The sequence below is a fragment of the Anopheles bellator genome, chromosome 1 (assembly GCF_943735745.2).
Source record: "Anopheles bellator chromosome 1, idAnoBellAS_SP24_06.2, whole genome shotgun sequence".
NCBI classification, from domain to species: Eukaryota; Metazoa; Arthropoda; class Insecta; order Diptera; family Culicidae; genus Anopheles; species Anopheles bellator.
The window spans coordinates 19,837,876-19,859,948 of NC_071285.1; the positions used below are offsets into that span (position 1 = coordinate 19,837,876).

Sequence of the window (22,073 nt, forward strand, 5' to 3'; positions counted from 1 at the left end):
GGGAGACGGCGCTTGCTAAGCGTTATTAATCGTGTGTCGCTCGTGGGTGACAAGACTTGATTTGCATGTGACATCGCGCGTAATCTTCCCCCACCGAGCAATGTTTAGCCAACTTGAAGAGCGTCCCCAAAAATCGATTTTACGGCGCCCAGTTTCATATTTCTCGCCCGGAGCGCTGCCGGAGCTCCGGTAATAACCCGGGCAAATTGAATTATGACGAGCGCCTAAGCCATCAATCCCAGCACCCGCGCCATCTCACCTTCATCGCCTTCGTATCCGTCGTCCGTAGATTCGTCCGGGAAGCGACCGGGTTCAACGTGGATATGCGAATCGGGATCCACACCGGCAACGTCTTGTGTGGCGTGCTGGGGTTGCGCAAGTGGCAGTTCGACGTGTGGAGCGACGATGTGACCCTGGCCAACCATATGGAGAGTGGCGGCGTCGCCGGGTAAGCACACTGCCCACATACCCGTCAGGATCTTCGTCGGCTGTGGGGAAGGGACAGCATTCACTCCTAACTCATTATTAACGTTGTTTTCCTTCCATTTACCCAACACACTCGGTGCTCGGGCTCGGGCTCCAGCCGGGTGCACATCACGAAAGCGACGCTGGACTATCTCGGTGACAAGTTCGAGGTGGAACCGGGCGCCGGAGCCACCCGGGAGTCCTACTTGGCGGATCACAAAATTGAAACGTACCTCATCGTGCCACCCAAGGTAGGAGCTACCTTTGCCCCGATTTTCCGGCCCAGCATTTTCGCGGAAGGCCCGCCACCTGCCAGGGCTTCGTTTACTTGAGCAGATTACTTTCGGGCCGCTTACTACCGAAACGTTGCGTGTGCTTGAAAAGTGCAATAAACAGTTACTCCGCATTGTTGCGTTAGATCAAAGAACAATTCGAGTGCCAGCATAGATACGGCCACCGCTGTAAAGGCCTACCCTACCCACTGACAGGACGATTGGTCGAAATAGAGCTAGTTTTCAATTACCACCGTTGTATCCTTTCACACCTGGCAATTGACTAATTAAAGTCGGAAACGCGGAATCCTGCGCAAGAGTTCCACGTTGGAAAAGTTAATTAGTAAGCAATCGTTTGTAGGGTTGGAAACTTTCCTATTGCCTTCTTCCGCCTCGGAACTCGGCTACCACTCGATCAATCGTGTTTGTGGGGCAATTAAATTCAATGTTTCGAAGCAATTCAATGGCCAGGGCCGTGTCTGGAGCTCGCGGGCACAAGGCGCTGAATGAAAATCTAATTGGTCTTCAACTTCGAAAACTAATTACGACGTAAGATACAACGTTTCCCGCCAACATGCTGAGCCGAAGCAACCAACCTAAAGCCCTAACATTAATTGAAGGAGATTCTTTGGAATTTAATTAGCAAACCCCATTTAGTTATCGGTTCTGCGTAATATAGTTGGCCCATGTTATGAAATGTACTCCAGCAACGCGGCCTCATGAGATTCACTGATCCTTTTCTCAAACCTTTTCCCTAAACGGATTAACAGCAAAAAGTGGCAACGGATTCGGGTAAAGCGGCCACCACAGACTCCCACACCCCGACGTCGGCCCTGGGAACGCCCTCGCCCTCGGCGGTGCCCGTTCAGATCAACGAGCCCGAGCAGGAGCACCTGCTTCCGGTGCTGGCGGAGCCACCGAAAACACCCAAGTCACCCCGGACACCTAAAACTCCCGACGACTTGCGGCGCTCGCACGCGTCCATCTCGCCCGTCACCATTCCCGAGGAGCAGGAACACCTGTTACCACCGCCACCGCCATCGCCGGCCAATCATTCCGGTTCCGGTCTGCTGCCACCGCCATCGCCCAGCGCCAAGCAAACCGTGCAGATCAATCCACCGACCATCAACGAGGAAACGGTGGACAACAGCGAGCACCACCCGGCGGAGTCCGGTGACGAGGGCGAAGGCGAGTCGCGGAAGAAATCCTGTCTGACGCTTCCGGTCGAACCAATTACCACCAACGGACACCTTCCGGAGCGTGTCGGAAGTCGCAAACTCTCCGTGCAAGGTAACGTCACTGGCACGCCACTACTCGATCGGAGACATGCCTCAACAGATGTATTATTTAGAAAACTTAGTGTTTATCGTCTTAAGAATCCGGTCTACCGGCTCGGCTGATTGGTATCTTCGAAGGCAGAAAAAGTAAAGTTCCGCTTCCCCGGTTCACGAGGATGTCAGACTTTAGAGCGTCTTCCAGGAGGAGACCGTCAAGCATTCCAGAAGACGCAGCACAACACAGCATTAACACATGGGCTGAAAAGTCTTGAGCCTAAGAACTGAAATTCGTTTTTTTGTTCGAAATTGGCTACGTTCCACCATCTTTTATCTTTTGCCTCAAAATAGTCATCATATTTCCATGATAACCTTTTATTCGGGCTAAATTTCTTACCGGTGAGAATTTTTTCGAGGTCTGGGAATGACCAGTAATCGTCGAAAGTCAAATCTGGCGAATACGGTGCATGTGGAAGCAATTCGAAATTCAATTTGTGAAGTTTCGCTCCATCGATTTGATTGACTTGTGACACGAATCGTTTTCTTAATGAAACAAACTTCTTTTGTTTTCCATATGCGGTCGTTTCTTTACAATTTTAGAACTCAAATGCTCCAATAACGCTATATAATAGTCACTGTTGATGGGATTTCCCTTCACAAGATAGTCGATAAATATTACACCACGCATATCCCAAAATACCGAAGCCATAGGCTCGTTTCAGTCGATTGTTGTGCTTTCCACTCAGTTGACGATCATTTTGATTCCGCAGTGAAGTGATGGAGCCATGTTTAATCCATTGCCACAAATCGACACAAAAATTTCGATTTACTACGTTTGAACATGGTCAAGCACTGCTCAATATCATCACCAAGCTCTTGTTTATGGTGAACAGAGAGTGAACATGGCTCCCACTTTGAACAAACCTTTCTCATAGTCAAATGTTTATGCAATATGAAGTCCACATGTTCTTTTGATATCTATACAATATCAACTCACGCAAATTCAGTTTCCGATCATTTAAAATTATTTTGTTGATTTTTTTAATGTTGTCTGGGGTTTTTTTATGTTTACCAACGTTTCATTGTTGCTTCTGATGGACCGGAGTCCTTATAACAGTTTTCCTTGGCTTGAAAGGTATTTTTTTCCCATCAAGAAGCAGTGTAAAATTAAAACCAGAAATAACTCCACAAACTTATGAGTATCACGAAAATTTAGCACCTTTCTTTTGAAGGTTAGTACTAACTGAAAAAAGCATTGAATGCAATAAGATCTATCTATGGGGTAGGCTCAATACTATTCAGCCCATGTTGCACAGTCTCTTCATCCGGTCGACCCAAACAGCTGCCTAACCCAGAGCTTCGTCCTTGACTATAATTGCCGCCAACGCCACGTGTTGACATACTCACAGGGTTGTCCCAATTTATTAACGCCCGATGTAGCCCGATGTGCTATTCTAATCCGCCCCACACTCGTTGTTTATTTACCGTACCGCTTCCGTAGGGCTGATTGCGTTCGCGGAGCGCCGAAAGTCGTCCGGTTCTATTTTCGGGGACATGCGCAAAATGTCAATTTCCAACATCGACTGCCTCCGGTCGCCGATGGTGGCGACGCCGGGCGGGCCGCTCGTGCGCGCCCGGCCCTCGTCCAAGATGACCAAGTACGTGGAGTGCTGGGGCGCGGACAAACCGTTTGCCAACATCACCGACTCGAAGATGGCGAAAAACATTGGCCTGGCGGTGCGTATCCTGCCCTCGGCGACCCTTGAACACTCGCTCACCGGCGACAACACTCTGGTTCTATTTTTGCGTACAGAGCATCGCGATGATCGAGTCCAACCTGCTGCCGGAGGACGGGTACTGCGGGGAGTGCAAGTGCTGGGGGCCCCCGAAGGAGCTGCAGCCCGTCACGATGTGGTACCGGAACACCGCCCGGGAGACGCTGTTCCGGGCCCAGCCCGAACCGACGTTTCGATACGATCTCATATGTTCCTTCGTACTGTTCACCTTCATAGGACTGATACAAATTATAGTATTTAAAAGGTACGCCAAACGACTTCCTGCGACTTCCGGCTGGTCTGGCCCCGCTACTGACCGAAGACATTTCTGCATTTCACAGCAATGTAGTCGTGGTCGGGTCGCTCAGCGCCACGGCCGTAGCGTTAGGACTGTTTTTATACCTAAGCAACTACCAGATGTCGAACATGTCGCCACCGGGCAGCTCCGGACCCGGCCAGGTCATCGCCGCCAGCCGCGGGCTTCGGTTAGCAATATTTCTCATCTCCACCACTCTCATTGCGGCCTGTGCCATCTTCAGTGTGGTAGGTACTGGGGCGCCACCCCTTCCAGGTCACGGGTTCCTAACGGCCGCGTACTTTATTTCCAACTTCTCTTCTTGGGGCCCCCGGCACGTGCCCGGTCCGTGCGCAGATAAACTTTGACGATTTAGTTATAGCCGATATACACTTTGTGAGCAACGCCAGCAGCACCACCGAGGAGATCACGTACGACGACCAGTTCGCACCGGTGGCCCCCGTCTACCTCTACATGTGCGCCGTCAGCCTGGCCGCCGTGTCCGCTTTTCTGAAGTCGGGCTTCCTCGTGAAGGGCCTACTGATGGCGCTGTTCATCACCGTCCAGTGTGCGATCCTGTGGACGAGTTCGCTCTTCGAGACCTACAGCATTCTGATAGACGCGTAAGTGGGCCTGGCGGCCGTTGGAGCACCGGCCACCGGCTGACTCTCAGCTCGTTTCTTCCTGCCCCCGGCAGCTGGCCGCTGGGATTTCAGGGTCTGCTGTTCCTGCTCCTCATCGCCACCGTGCTGCACACGCTCGATCGCCAGGGCGAGTACGCCTCCCGGACCGACTTCCTGTGGAAGGCCAAGCTGAAGGTGGAACAGGAGGAGGTGGAAACGATGCGGGGTATCAATAAGGTAACACTAACAGCACCGCTGCTTCCTGTTTTCATTATTCATATCATAGCCCGGTGAGCTGAGAGCAGCGCGAGTTGAGTGGGGAGTTCCCATCGTAAAAAGTGAAAAATTAATCGCGCCACCGTCAGGATAGTGTGGCGGCCTCCCTTTACCCCTTTTGCCCGCAAAAAAACTCGTAGCTCTGGGCTCTCCAGCTGTGGGCTCTCGGAATCCAGCGCCCGATCCATGTTTGTTTGGTTTTGTAACGTGTTTCATTCGCCCCTTTTTTTCGCCCTCTTCGTTCTGATGGTTCTGATGGCCCGTGGGTCGGGTGGTCGTCGGGTAGATTTTATTGGAAAATATATTGCCCGCACACGTTGCCCAGCACTTTCTGAAGAAGGAACGGGCGGTCCAGGAGCTGTACCACGAGAGCTACTCGTCGGTGGCGGTCATGTTCGCCTCGATACCGAACTACAAGGAGTTCTACGACGAGACGGACGTGAACAAGCAGGGGCTGGAGTGCCTGCGGCTGCTGAACGAGATTATCTGCGACTTTGACAAGCTGCTGCTCAAGCCGAAGTTCAGCGGCATCGAGAAGATAAAAACCATCGGAAGCACCTACATGATTGCGTCCGGGCTGCGCCCCGGCAAGGAGGAAGGGGCCACGGTAAGGGAGACGTTTTTTTATTTAATGGAACATAAATCACTTCCACAACTCAGTTAACCTTACAGCGAGTGGACCGGTGGATTTATTAGCTCGTCAGTAGGTGGCCCAGGGGCTAACGGGATTCATAAGTGCTACTGTGGTCAAGCAGTATCGGGAATTCGATTGTATCTCCAAAGTTCTTTCCAAATCTTTGTCATAACCTTTAAACCAATCCCTGCTCCAAACGACAAGGGATATTTAAATGTTAGGAAACTATACCGTTTTCAAGTTGATTTTGGCAAATGAACAAGATTTATTTAGGGTATAGAATGGCGTTTACTAACAATTCACTCAGAATACAATATCGGTCAAAAGACCGCCTCCATTAAGCACATATTTTGCAGCAAGCAATTTCCGTTATGATGTTAGCGTTCAGTTCTTCAATGGTCTTCGGTTGGCTGGCATAAACCTTAATCTTCAAATAGCCTCTCAGAAAGAAGTAAGAACGTAAGAACAAATTCGGCATTAAGAAGTACGCACAGTTTTCACAGTTTTAACAGTTGAACGATTATTTTCAATGAAGGGCACTACAATTTCAGAACGCTGTTTTACCGTAAATTTATTTAAGGCTAAAACGGCATTTTGATTTCAGAATCTGGCTGCTTTATAAAAATCGAATGAAAAAAAGGCAGAGCTTTCCAACATTTAAATAACCCCTGTCGTGAATACGCACCCTGTATGTCTATATGAGTTCCAATATTCGAAACGGTCCAAAAAATTCTATTTAGGAATAGCCTTCAACAGGTTCTTGGTTTCGGATCGTATCGACGAAAAAGGTTGAACCAAGAATTGTTTCTCCACGATCATCCAAGACTACCTGTTCCCGTTGCTTGTTGGCCACAGTAGTACAAGATTTCCGAGGAACTTTTGTAACATGTTTGCTCTCCGCCGTTCAGATACTCGTAATTACCACAACAAGTTCGACCATGTCAACCGTTAACCAGCTACTGCTTTTCTAACCTTTTGGTATTTCCTTCCAACGACAACAATGTTAAATGTGACTGTCGAATTGGACTACGGGCCACTTCCACCAGCAGCTGAACCCACTAGTCGAATGTTTTGACTTCCCAAGTGTTCATCATTACTGTGTAACGGAATGTTATCGTTCACTTTTTAATTAATTGCTACACACACTTTCTGTTACGCATTTAATCAACACCAGCCCTGCGCGAGGAAGTCTCCTGTTTGTCTTGCACTAACCTGATTTTTCCTCGTTTTCCCGTTTTCTCCTCTCGTTTCATGCTTAACCCGGTAGAAAAATAACGAGCTGGTACGTATCACACCCATAGGGGTCACCGCCTATTACCGCCGGATGTTGTGCAATGCGCAAATCGGGATCGGGTATCGGGTTGGGATATCACGTTGCAGTTGCTCACCAATCGGCTTATCAATTCCCGACGGGTTCCCCGATACCTCGCACCGCATCGTGGCAACATCCGGCGGGCAGCTGTGTTGCTGCTGTTATGTCATTAATTTTTCCAACATCCCGCCAACATCCTTGTTGCGCTTCCCACGCAAAGTGCTAATTTTCGAACGTGACTTATGTTTATGCCCATCGCTCTCTCTCTCTCTCTCATACACACATTGTATCACGGCCTGAGTGTCCTTTTGACTTTCATCGCTTTACATTTTGTATTCCATTTTTATGGACACACTCTAACAACATCGTCCGCGTCCGGTCCTCGTCCTGCTCGTTAGGACGAGAAGCGCACCGAGGAGCACAACGTGGTCGTGCTGGTGGACTTTGCCATCGCGCTGATGACGGCGTTGGATCAAATAAATCGTGAATCATTCCAACGATTTCGACTCCGGATCGGTCTCAACCACGGTCCGGTGATAGCGGGCGTCATCGGAGCCCAAAAGCCACAGTACGACATCTGGAGCAACACGGTCAACGTGGCGTCGCGCATGGACTCGTGCGGCGTGATGGGCCGGGTGCAGGTGAGCAGGCATAACTTTCTATGCTGAACTTGGCTTTTGTTTTCCCGGTGTGTCTGGTCGGGTGTCCTCGTATCGTGTCACATCATCGTGTCCGACGGAAGCTGTTGACAGCGCTGGCATCGCAAACTTCTCGTCCATTGTGGGGCTTCTGGCTTTGTTGCAACTTTGACAACAGCTAAACATGGACGCAACAACAACACCACCGACATGAGCGGTATTTTTGCTTCATTTATGCAATTTTAATAACTAACTAGAGTAAATTGTTTACATTCTGTTTGCGCTGATATAACGTTGTTTTCGTGCAAAGGTTCTTGTTGGGAGCTTCTTGCACATTTTTGCACGATATCTCTCAGAACAAACCGATATTAACGTTCGATATTTTCCCAAACTTCCAATGAGATTCAACATTTTTGATTGAATACGAAGGTCTTAAATTGACTTACAGGCGCCATGAATAAACAAAAGTGTTCTCCGGTCTCCGTTCCTCCCAAATTTTCGTCTGCAAAATGGACGTTTGGTCCACAGAGTGTTCACAAATGCAACATGATAACGGGACCTTTTTCTTATATTTTTCCTTCCCACAACTTTCCCCTGGTGACGACAGGTGACAGAAAATACGGCCAAAGTCCTGATGGCCGCCGGATATTCGTGTGACTGCCGAGGACCGATCCACGTCAAGGGTAAAGGAATCCTAACGACGTACTTCGTCAAAACGCCGTTCGACGAGCGTATTTAAGCGCGATATCACACTGCACTATTTGAGCAAACACATACACCAAAGACAAACATAGTTTGTATTGAGCATGGTTGTAGACGAAAGGTTCCGGACGAGGCGAAAATCTCTATCATCAGCGTCTTCATTAGTGCGCGCAGTCTAGTAGATAGCATCGCAGCAGCAGCTAATTTGCGTATGGATTGGTGTTGAATAGAGTAGCGGATGTCTATCCGTCACAGGCTAAGCAAATCAATGCATTCAGTGTGAGCATATCTAACTAGTAATTCAGAGCCGTAACCCCCAAATAACGAACCATTCGTCCGGGGTGAATATTACAGTGAAATAAGTACAATTGCACTGCTAACTACCAGAAGTATTTTATAGGCGTAAAGAAACACCATTAAGCATCTTCGATCGCAGTCAAAACCCTTCGAGCATGGAATACTTGCACCGTTGCCATAAAACTCCGCCAGCGTTCGCAAAGTTTACGGGTCGTCCCATCACTACTTGCTTTCATTCATTGATGTGTCCAAGATATAATAAAGAACGTGAGTGAATTCGATAGTAAAACCGCTAGTTAATTAATATATATTTTCACCCTACCGACTAATTGATTTCAATGGTTATTTATTGGCTTGTGAAAGAAAGCTTTTATGCGTAAGGGATGAAACGTAAGTAACCGTCGTAAACGAAAAAGTCTCTTCATCGAACTTTAGCCTGAAGTTCCGCCGTTCTTAAGCCGTGCGGTCCAATCGCATGAAAACACACAATAAATTTCACTCTATCTTAAGATTTAGTGTTTCCAGTGGGCTTTTGGTGTCTATTAATTACGCGCAAAATAAACAATAATTAACGGCACGCCGATGGGAATAGCAAAGGTTAATACGCTGCCGATGGTGTTGCCAAAACATTGTACTTGCGCGAGTATTGAACGTACCATAATTGTTACTAGAAGTAATAAAGAAAAATTGTTTGTTCCGAAAATACCTACTAATAACGAATAATGGTCCGTTTGTTGTCTTCTGCTTAATAAAACCGTATGACTATAAGAGAGTATTTTTGGGTCACTTCCGTTTGCATTGATTGAAAATACTGTCCGAAATACAATAATTTATTTTGCTTTCTCATTTACTGCAACTACCAAGACGGTAAATTTCGTTTCCGCTAAGGGTCACATCCGGTTTATTCTCCTTTTTAACGAAAGACCCATCGTGCCAGAAATCATTTTATCCAACGAACCAAATTCACGAAAATATTCCATTATGTCCTTTGCAGACCTTGAATATTTGGTATTCGACACTTCTACGCACTTGAGATTCTTACATTGATATTATTCGTGCGCCGTTACAAAATATTGTAACGGAACACGAATAATATCAATGTGCAGAATACTTGCTCCAACTTAATAGCATTCCTAACAAATAATCGCACGTTGGAATTTTTTAGCGATCCCTGAAGGAACCTGTTCCGCTCAGCTGTCTCGAAACTTTTCTTTTATTGGAGTACTTTAAATATTTACCAATTACCAAGTATTCAATTTTGTTCCATTATATACGCTTCGTTGTACATTTTCCATTCACAATAGAACATGGAGAATTGTAGAAGAAAGCTTCAATTGAACACGTTGACACGGCCCTTATCGAACCACTCATCCTGAAATAGAATAAAAATCAATAGTTTCCACTGCGTGCGTGCATACAAAAATTAATTGTACATAACAAATGGTGGGTGTCGAAGGTTGTAATTCCGGTAACAAATTACCAGCCGTTAAACATAAGAAAACCACAAGCCTAAATTATTTTGTTGCATGCGTGTATGAAGTATCATTTTGGTACGGTATGTCTACATTATCGCCATAACTCCATTCTTCTTTAACGTTTACTTGGGAACGTTATACATAATTTATGACTATCGTATTTATCACGTAACATAATTCAAACCACCGGTTTCAGGCGATTTGCACCCGAAAGCCCACTGTGCAATAAAGTTTTCAATAAAAATTATTTAAGTCATCCAAAAAGTTTTCATTATCCATGGCTAAATTTGACTGGCAATGAGTTGAAAGCTTTTTTACGACACCGGAGATGCCATAAAAACGGGCGTTTATGAACATCATAATTAATGCAATTAAGTGTACACCTTTTGATCGCTCTTACTGGATGCATTCCATTTCGTGATACTGTACTAAACGATGTATCCATGGTATTAAAATAATTTGCTTGTTAAAGTTTTCATAATGTAAGAATAATGAGGAAAATAATCAGTAAGAAGCACAAAAAAGTTTCTGTTGTGCAGTGATGGAGCTATCAACAGGCATGTGAATATGAAGCTCAAAAGTACCAAGCATCATGCTGATGGAAATTAGTTGCTTCTTTACATCATATTATAATACGAATTTAAGAATATCTGCCTTTAGAAATATTATTAGGTTTAAAGAGGCAAATAATACACATTAAATAACTTTATCGCTAATCTTTGTGCTGATAAAACTTCACTAACATCGATAGAAGCGATAAACGTACTCATGTTTAAATATAAAAAATACTTTATCATCATTTCTTTTGTTTTCGTCATACAGTCCGAATGCAGGCGCCCTTTCTCCGACGCTAGTAGCCTAAACTGAATGATGTGGAACCACAAACCACCAGGCGCCTCCATCGCCATTTGTTGTTTGTTTCTCTATTTATGTTTCTTACTCTATTCACAGTCCAATATAACTCTAATAAAGGTGATAATTATTGTTTATTGTTGACACAAACTACGCAGCGACGATTAGAGAAAATCTTAAGGCTAATGCTTGGGAATCAAACACAATTTATCAAACTTTTTGGGCCTAAATTTATCATTTAAACAATAAGTCAAAACATCGAAGTTTATTATGTTATTTTTATACATTCTTCTATTTTTCTTCTCTATATATTCTTTTATCTTTCCCTATTTTTTATCTATAGTTGAGCAAACGCTGTCTAGTGAAAAAAAGATAACATTTTTGACGATATTTAAGGTTTGACGCTTTGACGATGACAATAAGGATGTAAAATGCACAAATTCACGACCCCAAATGTATCGAGAACCAAATGTATCGTTTCGTTTTAAATGCTTAACCATTCCTTTAAAATAAGCATTTCGGTAAAAGGGCCAAGGACCACTCATTTCAGGTGGACGGTTTAATTCTACGAAATAAACCCAACATGAAAGGAAGATTAGGTCTATGATCTTCAACCAGACCTTTTGAATCCTACCTTTTATCGTAAGCGTAAATTCCGTAAAATGTTTTGTCTATCCGACGCCTTTTTGTTGCCTCCCCTTGGTTCGTGTGTGAATGAAGCGGACGAAAAAGGTGCACTGCCACCGTATTTTGCTGGCCAATCGACAAGAGTAATCCCTTAATCTACTCATCTCAGGGACATTACGGAATTCGACTGCCTTCGGCGGGGCATTGGCAGGGCATCGTCACCCTTACCGAATGACAAGCGACCGAACAGCGAAGCCACCGGAATGTAGTATCCGTTGATAGACCGCACTTGCGTTTTAACAACTTTTCGGAAACTACTCGCCGCCCACCCGGAGGATGTGAAAAGTTTTGCTTTTCAATTTTCCCGCCACTTCACAACACATGCGTTCGATGGAAGCGGGTTGTCCAAACTGATGCTCAAATAACGATATCAGGAGAAAGTTTGGCCCCTCACAGCACCGTGGGTTTTGTTGATGAAACAATGTTGCCAATAATAACCTTGCGTAGCCCTTCAAACGTGGGATTAGTTTTTCTAAGAAATCTATCTCAAAGTTCATTGAACAGGGTTCGTGATGATCATGTATTGTTTCTTACCAATATAACGTAATCAAATTTCACACCTGATTTAATAACAATTTAATACTATACAGATAGTAAGCAATAGAATTGTATTTTGATATTAAATACCTTATCTAATAAAATAATACGAAACTTTGATAAACAAAATTTATTTTATAAGACGGCCAACGACTTCACTCCCGTAAAACAAAAAGGGAAGAATCGTAAGGAAATCACTGTCTGTGGCTTCCATCCTTAGACATTTGAGCTGATGCTTTTCGAGCGAAATGAAATGAAACGCAATTGAAGCCTAAAAGCGTCACTACGGTTGGGTAGTAAATGTGTTTTCCTCCCGCTATGCTACGTAGCACACCGAAATGCGAAAACTCAATTTAAGGGTTACCGTTCCCAGCAGAGCCAGTGAGCGCTATTTGCGCTTTCGGTCGCAAACAATGGGCGAGCCTGGCATTCAACATACGATCATTCAAACATGGACAGTGCTCAGGGTAGAAAAAATGTGAATCTGAGCCATTCTGGTGGTCTAGTTTGTTTGCCGACTCCGGAGACGGACGAAACATCTGGAGCCACCGACTACGTCATTAGAACATAGATAATTGATTCTGCGGCCCGTATGCCTACCGGTTTTTATGACCAACCGTGCATGTAATATGCACTCGACGATAGGTTAGCATGGCACATCGTTTACGAACATAACAGAATGTCTGTCACCAGCAGTAAGAGTCCAGCCTTCACTCACAACACACCACCAACACGGGAAGCAAATCACAACTGCATAGTTCCGCTTGGCAAGCTCCAATGATAGCCTCAATTGAGGCTGGCAATTGGATTCCAAATTGAAAAAAACGAAAGACAACGAAACTGCCGAGCATATTATGTCAACTAACTTTCAATTAATTATTTTAGTACTACTCATTGAATGCACAATGAGAGCAAAACGAAAAGAATATTGCTGCAACAATATGATACTTAAAGATTCAATGGTGATCAAATATCGTCTACGTAACACGCAAACAATTATTTTTAATTACAAGATTTCGAATTTACATAAGTGAAAATTTGAATAAACCGAATTCTCAAGAAACTAACAATAACCCTGTTTTATGTATTTGAGGATCATTTGGTTTGTGTTTTCGTCTTATGTACGAAACATTTTGATGACATAAATGTGTTCCACTCGTTTGTAGGCAAAACATCTGTCAAGAATACTTTGCACTTTGCAGCGTTTTCCCAAAGGAAATCATATCGATTAAGAGATTAAGTTCCCGAAAGGCGCTGAAAAGAATTGTATTACATCAAGCAGGGACCAGGACCTATGGAAGCACTTTCATTCAAAACAATGGAAATGTACCGACGCCAGAATTGGGCTTCAAGTCATATTTCATTTTCCCACCACACACCTTCAAACAAAATAATATTTCTGTCGGCGGAGCACCTCAGCCTAGGGGAAGCTCAGCCAAAGATGTCATGAGTTTAAACTGACAAGGCACCTTCAGGACACGATCGACCCAACAAACGCAAGCTTCGGTGGTGGGCTCGCTGTCGCACGTGGTCCCACCCTGGGCCCTGCACCACAACCCAACCGGATTCGTTTCGGTTGACTTTTTCACTCCTCCGGCTATGTATCTGCCTATGCCTAGATAATGGTTAGCTCAATATCAACAAAACAATATCAGTATCTTAGATACGATTTTATTTATAAAGTCACGAGCTTCACGAACCAGCTGCTGCTACCGTTCTGGTGACAGCCACGGAAAAGCAACGATATTTTCCGTCACGCAGCATTATTAAAGCGTTGATACCTCGAACGTTAGTCCGGTCAGAGCCGGTGCGGGAATGTTTAGGGTGATTTGGCGCAATAAAAAACCCGATTTTGTATCTAGTCCAAAGCTCTCGACATAGATCCGATCAGTCGTCGGGCTGATTTCTACTCGAACAGATTCAAATTTCCACGCCCGAAAAAGCTCAAAATATAAAGTTTAGTTAACAGGAAGTTTTAGGCATAGTTTTTCACCTCTTAGCTGTAGATCCACTTAGAAGTGTGTTAAATGTGTGTGAATTGCTATAACTTAACCAATTTTAATTCCACATTTGATTATATAAAACATTGGTAGGTGAAAAGTGTTATGCAATATTCGCGAATCAAGAGTTTTTGCACTAAAAATAAGTGAATCTAGTGAAATTGATAATCGTTTCGAGTTCGAATACGGAAAGCGAAAATGAAAGCACAACAAAGCTGTTACATTAAAATCCAGAGTGTTTGGGTGTGTGATTTGAAGCCGTTACAAAGCAGTTTAAATGCCGCGGAACGCCATCATTCAATCACCGTTGGGTGATATTTAGTGTTCACAGAGGATTAACAGAATTCAAATTACATCCAATCAAAGATGCGTTAAACATAATTTCACACTCCTTTACGGTGCTACGGTACGATCAGCCTGCCAGCGGATTATTGCGCCGTATCTACTAAACTAAAAACACACTTACCGGGTGAATTATCGATTGGTGCCGAAGAGCGACGTTGAAGTTGTTTGACTTACCAAACAGCGAGCGAACATGGCGTGCCGACAGTTCGCGCAACGAGTCGCTTTATGGCGTAGTTTCGAATCATAAATGCAAATACTTCTCTAGACCGAGTGCGGCACCCGCGGGGCCTTTTGGGTCCGGATTGCACCTTTAGTTGGTTTTTCCTTTTTTTTCGACGGTGGTTTCGTTTATCCTTTCACGCGCCCGGATGACCCGGCTACGATTTTTAAGCCCAGCAAGGATATCACGCAATCAATAGACCGACTTTTGCCCTATCGCGTGCACGGAAATTGGGGAAACGAAAACGAAATAAAACGCTGTACATGACAGACAATTAACCCTGAAACTTTGACGTGACACGCTACTGGAGAAGGCAACCCTGGAGTTCTTCCAGCAACAAGTATGGGCCGTGGGGTGCAAGTTTGATGCCGGGAGACGACGAGCGGGGCCGAGGAAGCAGCATAATTCATTGTCTTGATTCGTATTGCGTGGCGTGCGCAGCCCTCGATGAGTGCGATTACGAAATGAGTTAATCAAGCAAATATCCAAACAAGGTCGGTGACTAGGCCTCAGGTGAGAGCGAAAGTGAAAGTGGGCGAACCAGACCAGTGGAACCACGGCGGTGAATGAATAATGTAGCGACATGGCTCAACATCAAACAACCTTCTTTCATTTGTTCACTCTCGCTAATGATACAATATTAACGCGCAGTGTCTTGCGGTGAATTACGCTGTTCTTTCTGTATAATGTGCGATGAAATTGGAATCGGTCGGAGGGATTCCTCGATCAGTTGTGACGATTTACGCTAAAATGAAGGAGACAAAATCTTGGTCATCGATTTTTCCTCCAATCATTTTATGTGGAAAGAACTTTAAGATAAGTATTAACATGGGCACTTTTATTTTATTTGGCACGCACCAAACAGAATCGTTAGCGTGATTTAGAGTGAAAGCAGCAATCACCAACGCACACGATGGAGGGAGCCGGTGGAAGCAGCAACTCGGACCCACGGTTCGAGTTTCTCGGATCGTTCGTTCAGAAAACGCTCAAGCTGAAGCCGGAAAAATGGCACCGTCTAGTAACACTGTACGTGAGAAACGGCGACCCCAGCGACATTACGAGACGATCTACTAATACCGGCTTTTGTTTCCTTTCCGATGGCACAACACATTAGTGAGGAGCACAAGGCAGTACTGAAGGAATTCTTCGACAATGCACAGACTGTCGTCATGATTATCATTCTAACACCATCTGCACAACTAATCCCACTCGTTAGCTTCCCCATACAGCAGCTGAAAAATAAAGGTAACCCTCTGTGCCGGGGATCGCAGCTTCGCACCTTCTTCCTGACAAACACCTTTCGAACCTTTTCCCCAGGGGTTTACTTTGTGAAGAAGAACCCGATGGATGTGCCGCGGGACGGCTGCAAGGATGTGCTGGTGGTGGGCGATCTGGCCACGCGCACCATCGACCAACTGTCGTGCCTGGTGGACGAGGTATTTGTGCCGCTGCTCTCGAACTCTGATAACCATCTTGGGTGGCCGGAAATGGTCGCGCAAGATGTGCAGAAACAGGTTCACAGTCTTAAGAGCACGGTTTATCAAGTCCAGGGTCAAGTTAGTGGACAGACCGTTCTACCAATGCCCGTGGGAGTTGATAAATGTGTGCAGACGGCCAAAGAGCTGGTGGTCAACGCGGAGTGTTCGATCAATCTTTATCTCAAGAGCGCCATCGAAGGTGTCGTCATCAAATGGGCCACCCAGGTGAACGATGTCATGCTCGAGTCGAGCGCAAACGCCTTTAATGGTGGACAAAATCCCGTACCCTCCGTCGGTAATCACAACCGTCACGGACCGGCCCGGAGATCCGTACCCCTAACCACCCTCTTTCGTTCTTCTTGATTTTTATGGTAGAGATAAATTTTTGGAACAATCGCCTCAAAAACTTGACCTACATCTACGAGCAGCTGCGCCACGAGCGGATACGCAGTATGGCACTGATTCTCGAGTACACGGATAGTGCGTACTATCCGTGCTTCAAAACACTGTTCAAAAACGTTGTCACAGGTTAGTGACGTGGTGTACCGCACTATGGGGAAAAGGCGATCATAAATAGCTTTGAAAAGTGAGGATTTTAGTTATATTTTCCCAAAATAAATAAGTTAGCTATGAGCTTTTTGATTTTTAACATTCCATGTTGTGTAGATTCCGAGAATTCATCTGTCAAAGTAAAAAAAGTGATAAAAATGGCTCTGTAAAAACAACTTTTAACAGCTCCTTTAAAGCAATCGTTATCACAGTTCTGCAGCGGAAATAAGGAGGCGCCTGGTGGCTCTATGCAGTCCCTGAAATGGCCTTACAAAACATATTTCCTTTATGAACTGTATGTCTTTTTTTTATTATTTAGATAAACTAAGTAAAATCTATATCTTATATTCGAACAACCGATTGTAGCCTATACAGGTAATACGTATGTAGCGACCTCATCACTGACAGTCATTTTTTAAATAGTCGAGCAGGCTACGAAGGCTGTATTATTCGAGCAGGTCAAATATGAATTTTAACAGACGCGATACTTGCAGCAGGTCTAGTAGACATAGAACATTTTCACGACCAACGAGCGCGTTAACGAATTACGTCTCCCGATCTCGAAATAAAAGTAAGGAAGTTTACGAAAGTTCCTAAACGAATTTACCTGTTGCAGAAGGTAGGTTTCTCTAGAATCGGTATAATAATAATAATAATATATTTAAAAATATATTGTTTGTATAAATCGGTCGGACGGTCGGAATGAATATATTCAGATGCAAGTATTGTTCTTAATGTAGATGAAGAATTGATAGAAAGGTTTGGGTATATCTTAATAGCCAATAGCTGTCAGAAAGAAGAAAGAGAGAACAATTTCAAACACTTTCACTCGGGTAGTACATAGCAGTGACCCTAAAATTAATTCTACTTCATTGATAGAATTTATAGGTATAGCTATTTATTGATTTAGCAGCGACCAGCGGCCATAAACTTAGTTTTCCTGGAATAGTTAAAGACTGTAAGGAAGTATAGATTTCTATCAGACATTCGATATTGGCAATTACGATTATGCATTTAAACTTTTAAGTGTAACGCAGATTGAATATCTTAGGAAACTCCTGATTGAATATCTAAAGGAATGTCTCAGGGCCCTACCTTACCTTAAATAACTTAAATACTTTAAAATAACGAAAAAAGGTTATTTATTATACTTGAACGCGTGTATTACACACAAAATGTTGAATTTTACCAAAACACATGTACAGAAAAAAAACGTTAAAAAAGTACGTAGATCTTTCCGATTTGGTCCGCCTATCCCAGACAAACTCCCCATAGTGCGCCGCCGTTCAAAGGCTCGAGGGCGAAGTTTAATTTTTGTTTGTTAATTTAGCGCTGGCCGAAGCCCGTGACATAACCCTTTACCTGAACCCCCTTACGAGACACTTCCAACAACTGGAGGATACGGAGTTTTCCGAATGCAAGGTTCTGTTGAAACCGTTGCTCCACGTGGTTTGCCTGATTTGGTCGAACTCTCTCTACTACTGTCATTCGGCCAAACTGATCGGTATGTTTCGAACCGGCGACCGAAGGAATCTTTTGTAAAATGATTTGTTTTCTTTCCCTCTTTTAGTTCTTTTGAGACAAATATGCAACCTTATAATCCAACAGGTAAAACAGTACGGTGAATAACGCAGCCCGATAATCCTTACCTCGGATTCCATTTTTGTAGGCAAAACGGTTTCTAGACCCATCGTCCATCTTTCACAGCGATATCGATGAGGCAATGCAGAGAATATCACTCTCGATACAGATACTGAAGTACTTTCGCACCGTGTACGACGAGTACAAGGACAATATTGCACCCTTCTTCCAGGATCGGCCGGTCGTGAACTGGACTTTCCACCCGAATGCCGTGTTCGAACGGTACAATGCTTTCCTGGATAGACTATTCACCATCCAATGGTTCTTTAACACCGTGATTGAGTTTCTTAAGCTGGAAAAGGTGGAAATTGGAGGGCTTAAAGGGCGCGCCCTGAGTGCCCGCATCACCGGGGTGTCGGTCGAGTTTAACCAGTGCTTCTCGCTGTTTGCCTCGAAAACGTACGATGTCCTCGATCCGGACGATCCTACTTTCAAAGAGGATTTCGTAAAGTTTCAGGACCGCATTTTGGAGCTGGATCTAAAGCTTGCCGCGATACTCTGTCAGGCGTTCGATGACTGTCATAATCTTGAGAGCGTCTTCAAGGTACAGAACAGGACAAGAGATTCTTTGATCTGACTGGCCTGACGAGCGCCGTTCTGTTCCGATCGTTACAGTTGATTAGCATCGTGGGAACTGTCCTGGATCGGCCCAAAATTAAGGAAGAGTTCACTAACAAATACAAGCAAATTCTGATGATGATAGACGAAGAGCTGAGTACCTGTGAGAACATCTATGCCCAACAGATGGAGCACTATCGCAAGGAGGGATTCATCTTCGTCGACCGCAGTGCCCCACCGGTCACGGCGGCCCTCCGGTGGGTTCTGCAGCTTACCAACCGAATAACGTCACCCATCAAACAATTTCAGACCTTGCAACACCCGTAAGTGTAACACCCAAACCCATGATGATTTCTGATCAGGACGAATTATCAACCTAACCGCTCTCTTCCGACAGCGTTGTCCAATCGGACGAGGGTGCCGCGCTGATCAAACGGTTCGATCTGCTGATGGCCAAGCTGCGTGAGTTTGAGCGCTCCATTTTCGAAGGCTGGGCAACGGAGGTTCCGGAAACGATTGAAGTGCACCTCGATACGCCGCTGATTGTGCGAAAGAAAAATTCGGCCGAGCTGACGCTCAACTTTAGCCCACAGCTTTTTGCCATCCTACGCGAGGTCCATTACCTGCGCCTGATGGAGAAAGACAATATTCCCCCGCGTGGGCTAGAGTTTTCGGACAAGAGCGAAGTGTACCGTTCGTACACGCTCAACCTGGAGAAGACTGTCGATTGGTACAACAAGATTCGCAAAAACTGCACCAAAGTGGAGCTGGAGCTGATCAAGGGGGAAATCGAGCACATCGATGCCCTGTTGGAGCGTGCCCTGAACGAGCTGACGTGGAACTCGCAGGACATCCAGGACTATATGATACAAATTCGCGATCCCGTCGAGCAGCTCCAGAGGAGGATGCAGAGCATCCAGAACAACTTGCAGGACATCCGGGCAACGATGTCCGCGTGGGCCAAGCTGCCGCTGTTTGAGCGAAAAGATTCCAAGAAGGACACGGTTCTGTGTCTGGAGGAGCGCAACGATCGCAAGACGAAGCGCTACGCCGAGCTGGAGGCAGCCGCCATCAAGGTGCACCAGCTGCTGGACTGCAATATGAAGCTGTTCGTGATGGAAGAAACGCAGGATGATGGCAACTGGGTGGAGTACGTCAAGTTTGTCGACAACATCGTGTACGAGAGCCTGCTCTTCATGATCGGTATCAGCATCGGCTATCTGGCGGAGAACATGGACATCGGCAATAATCTGGCGCCGCTGTTTGAGTCACGCCTGGAGCTACTGGAACCCCAGTTGGTGTTTGTACCGTCGCTGAATCCGAACGATGTGAACGGCTTCAACGCACTGCTGGCCGGGCTGGTCAATGACATTACCTACATGTCCTCGCTGATTCCGCGGCTGCTCAAGACGGCCAGCAAAACGTACGAGCAGATCATCACCAAAAACAACGACATCCAGGAGATGAAGGTTGAGATTCTGCAAGGCGTCGATAAGGTCATACAGGAGGCGGCCGAGTTCTGCGGGGACTTTGAGCGATACTCGTACCTGTGGCTCGAGGACCGAGAGTACAGCATGGAAACGTTCCTCGAGTACGGCCGCCAGCTGGAGGCGGACGAGATCGAGATGATCATCAACAAGGATCCGGACGCGCCGAAGCCCTGTCCACCGACGATCGAGGCGTTCCGGGAGCAGATCGACCACTACGAATCGTTGTACCAGGAGATCGAGAAGATTGAACCGTTTCAGATCTTCAACTCCTGGTTCCAGGTGGACGTTCGGCCATTTCGCCAGTCGCTGATGAACATTGTGCGCAAATGGGGTAACATGTTCAAGGAGCATCTAGTGAACAACGTAACGCACAGCCTCACGGATCTCGGGAATTTCATCCGCAAGGCCGACGAGGGTCTGCTGCAGGTGGTGAAGGAAGGCGATTACGAAGGCCTGGTAAACATTATGGCCTACTTGCTGCACGTTAAAGAGCGCACCGCCACGACGGACGAGATGTTCGAGCCGATGAAGGACACGATCGAGCTGCTGAAGTACTACGATATGGACATTCCGGAGGAGGTGAACGTGTACCTGCAGGAGCTGCCCGAGCAGTGGGCCAACACGAAGAAAATTGCGCTGACGGTAAAGCAGCAGGTAGCACCGCTTCAGGCGAACGAGGTGGTCGGCATCCGTAACCGGATCGCAATGTTTGACGTCCACATCACCGTGTTCCGCGATGTGTTCCGCACGTACGAGTTCTTCAAGTACGACTGCACGGAACCGTACGTGCTGCTTGATCGCATAGACGGCGACGTAAACCGGCTGGAGAAGGACATGTCTGACATCCAAGAGTCCGGCAGCCTGTTTGAGGTGACGGTGCCAGAGTTTAAGCTACTTCGCCAGTGTCGTAAAGAGATGAAAATGCTCAAGGTACCGGTTCTGAACTTGAATTACTGTCGAGACTACTGACCGCTCCTTGCTTGTTCGCAGCAACTTTGGGATTACGTGTTCATCGTACGCACCAGCATCGAGGACTGGAAGACGACGCCCTGGCGCAAGGTGGACGTCGAAAACATGGACATCGAGTGCAAAAAGTTCGCCAAGGATATCCGGCTACTGGACAAAGAAATGCGTCCGTGGGATACGTACATTACCCTGGAGTCGACGGTCAAGAACATGCTGACCTCGCTCCGTGCGGTCGGTGAGCTGCAAAATCCGGCCATCCGGGAGCGTCACTGGAATCAGCTGATGTCGTCGACAAAGGTTACTAAAATATCATTCACCAAAGCCACAAGCGCGGCTCGGTCTTCAGCATCGCGATACGCGATTTCTGTTTGTGATAACCCTTGTCTGTTGCATATTATTTCAATATCTGGAACTGCACCAACTACGACGAGAGGTTAATGTTTCAATCAGGAGGGCCAGTATGGAATCAAAATTAGTTCTTTGATCTGCTCGACGCTTCCATACGGCCCCTGATTGAAACGCAGAAATCTCTTCTCACCACGCACAACAACAACATACACTTCCGTTAATTTCATTTCATCATTTGCCGATACTTTCATTGAATTACGTTCCCGTTTTCCCGTTCGTCAGCCACGTGTCTGCTACTTTACTTATATCCTGCTATGTGTGATATCCTCGTACGGTAATATATTATACACGTAGTCCCGCAGCT

At 45.8% G+C, this 22,073-nt stretch overlaps 2 protein-coding genes across 2 annotated transcripts in view; both read left to right on the top strand.

Moving 5' to 3' along the window:
• The window catches only part of LOC131216059 (adenylate cyclase type 2), a 26,112-nt gene extending 17,228 nt beyond the window's left edge, over window positions 1–8,884 (top strand). Inside the window, exons 7-18 of the mRNA XM_058210458.1 lie at window positions 290–448; window positions 584–716; window positions 1,508–2,027; window positions 3,513–3,748; window positions 3,825–4,051; window positions 4,128–4,329; window positions 4,439–4,704; window positions 4,779–4,941; window positions 5,267–5,587; window positions 6,882–6,896; window positions 7,325–7,567; window positions 8,172–8,884. Coding sequence (XP_058066441.1) covers window positions 290–448; window positions 584–716; window positions 1,508–2,027; window positions 3,513–3,748; window positions 3,825–4,051; window positions 4,128–4,329; window positions 4,439–4,704; window positions 4,779–4,941; window positions 5,267–5,587; window positions 6,882–6,896; window positions 7,325–7,567; window positions 8,172–8,303 — 2,617 coding nt within the window. The 3' untranslated portion in view covers window positions 8,304–8,884. The remainder of the gene's footprint in view (window positions 1–289; window positions 449–583; window positions 717–1,507; window positions 2,028–3,512; window positions 3,749–3,824; window positions 4,052–4,127; window positions 4,330–4,438; window positions 4,705–4,778; window positions 4,942–5,266; window positions 5,588–6,881; window positions 6,897–7,324; window positions 7,568–8,171) is intronic.
• Window positions 8,885–15,592: 6,708 nt separating this feature from the next.
• LOC131216058 (dynein beta chain, ciliary) overlaps window positions 15,593–22,073 on the top strand; it is a 28,652-nt gene continuing 22,171 nt past the window's right edge. The window contains exons 1-10 of the mRNA XM_058210457.1: window positions 15,593–15,705; window positions 15,794–15,924; window positions 15,997–16,452; window positions 16,533–16,685; window positions 18,037–18,210; window positions 18,277–18,314; window positions 18,376–18,891; window positions 18,963–19,228; window positions 19,303–21,325; window positions 21,386–21,658. Of these exons, the coding sequence (XP_058066440.1) occupies window positions 15,593–15,705; window positions 15,794–15,924; window positions 15,997–16,452; window positions 16,533–16,685; window positions 18,037–18,210; window positions 18,277–18,314; window positions 18,376–18,891; window positions 18,963–19,228; window positions 19,303–21,325; window positions 21,386–21,658 (4,143 nt within the window). The remainder of the gene's footprint in view (window positions 15,706–15,793; window positions 15,925–15,996; window positions 16,453–16,532; window positions 16,686–18,036; window positions 18,211–18,276; window positions 18,315–18,375; window positions 18,892–18,962; window positions 19,229–19,302; window positions 21,326–21,385; window positions 21,659–22,073) is intronic.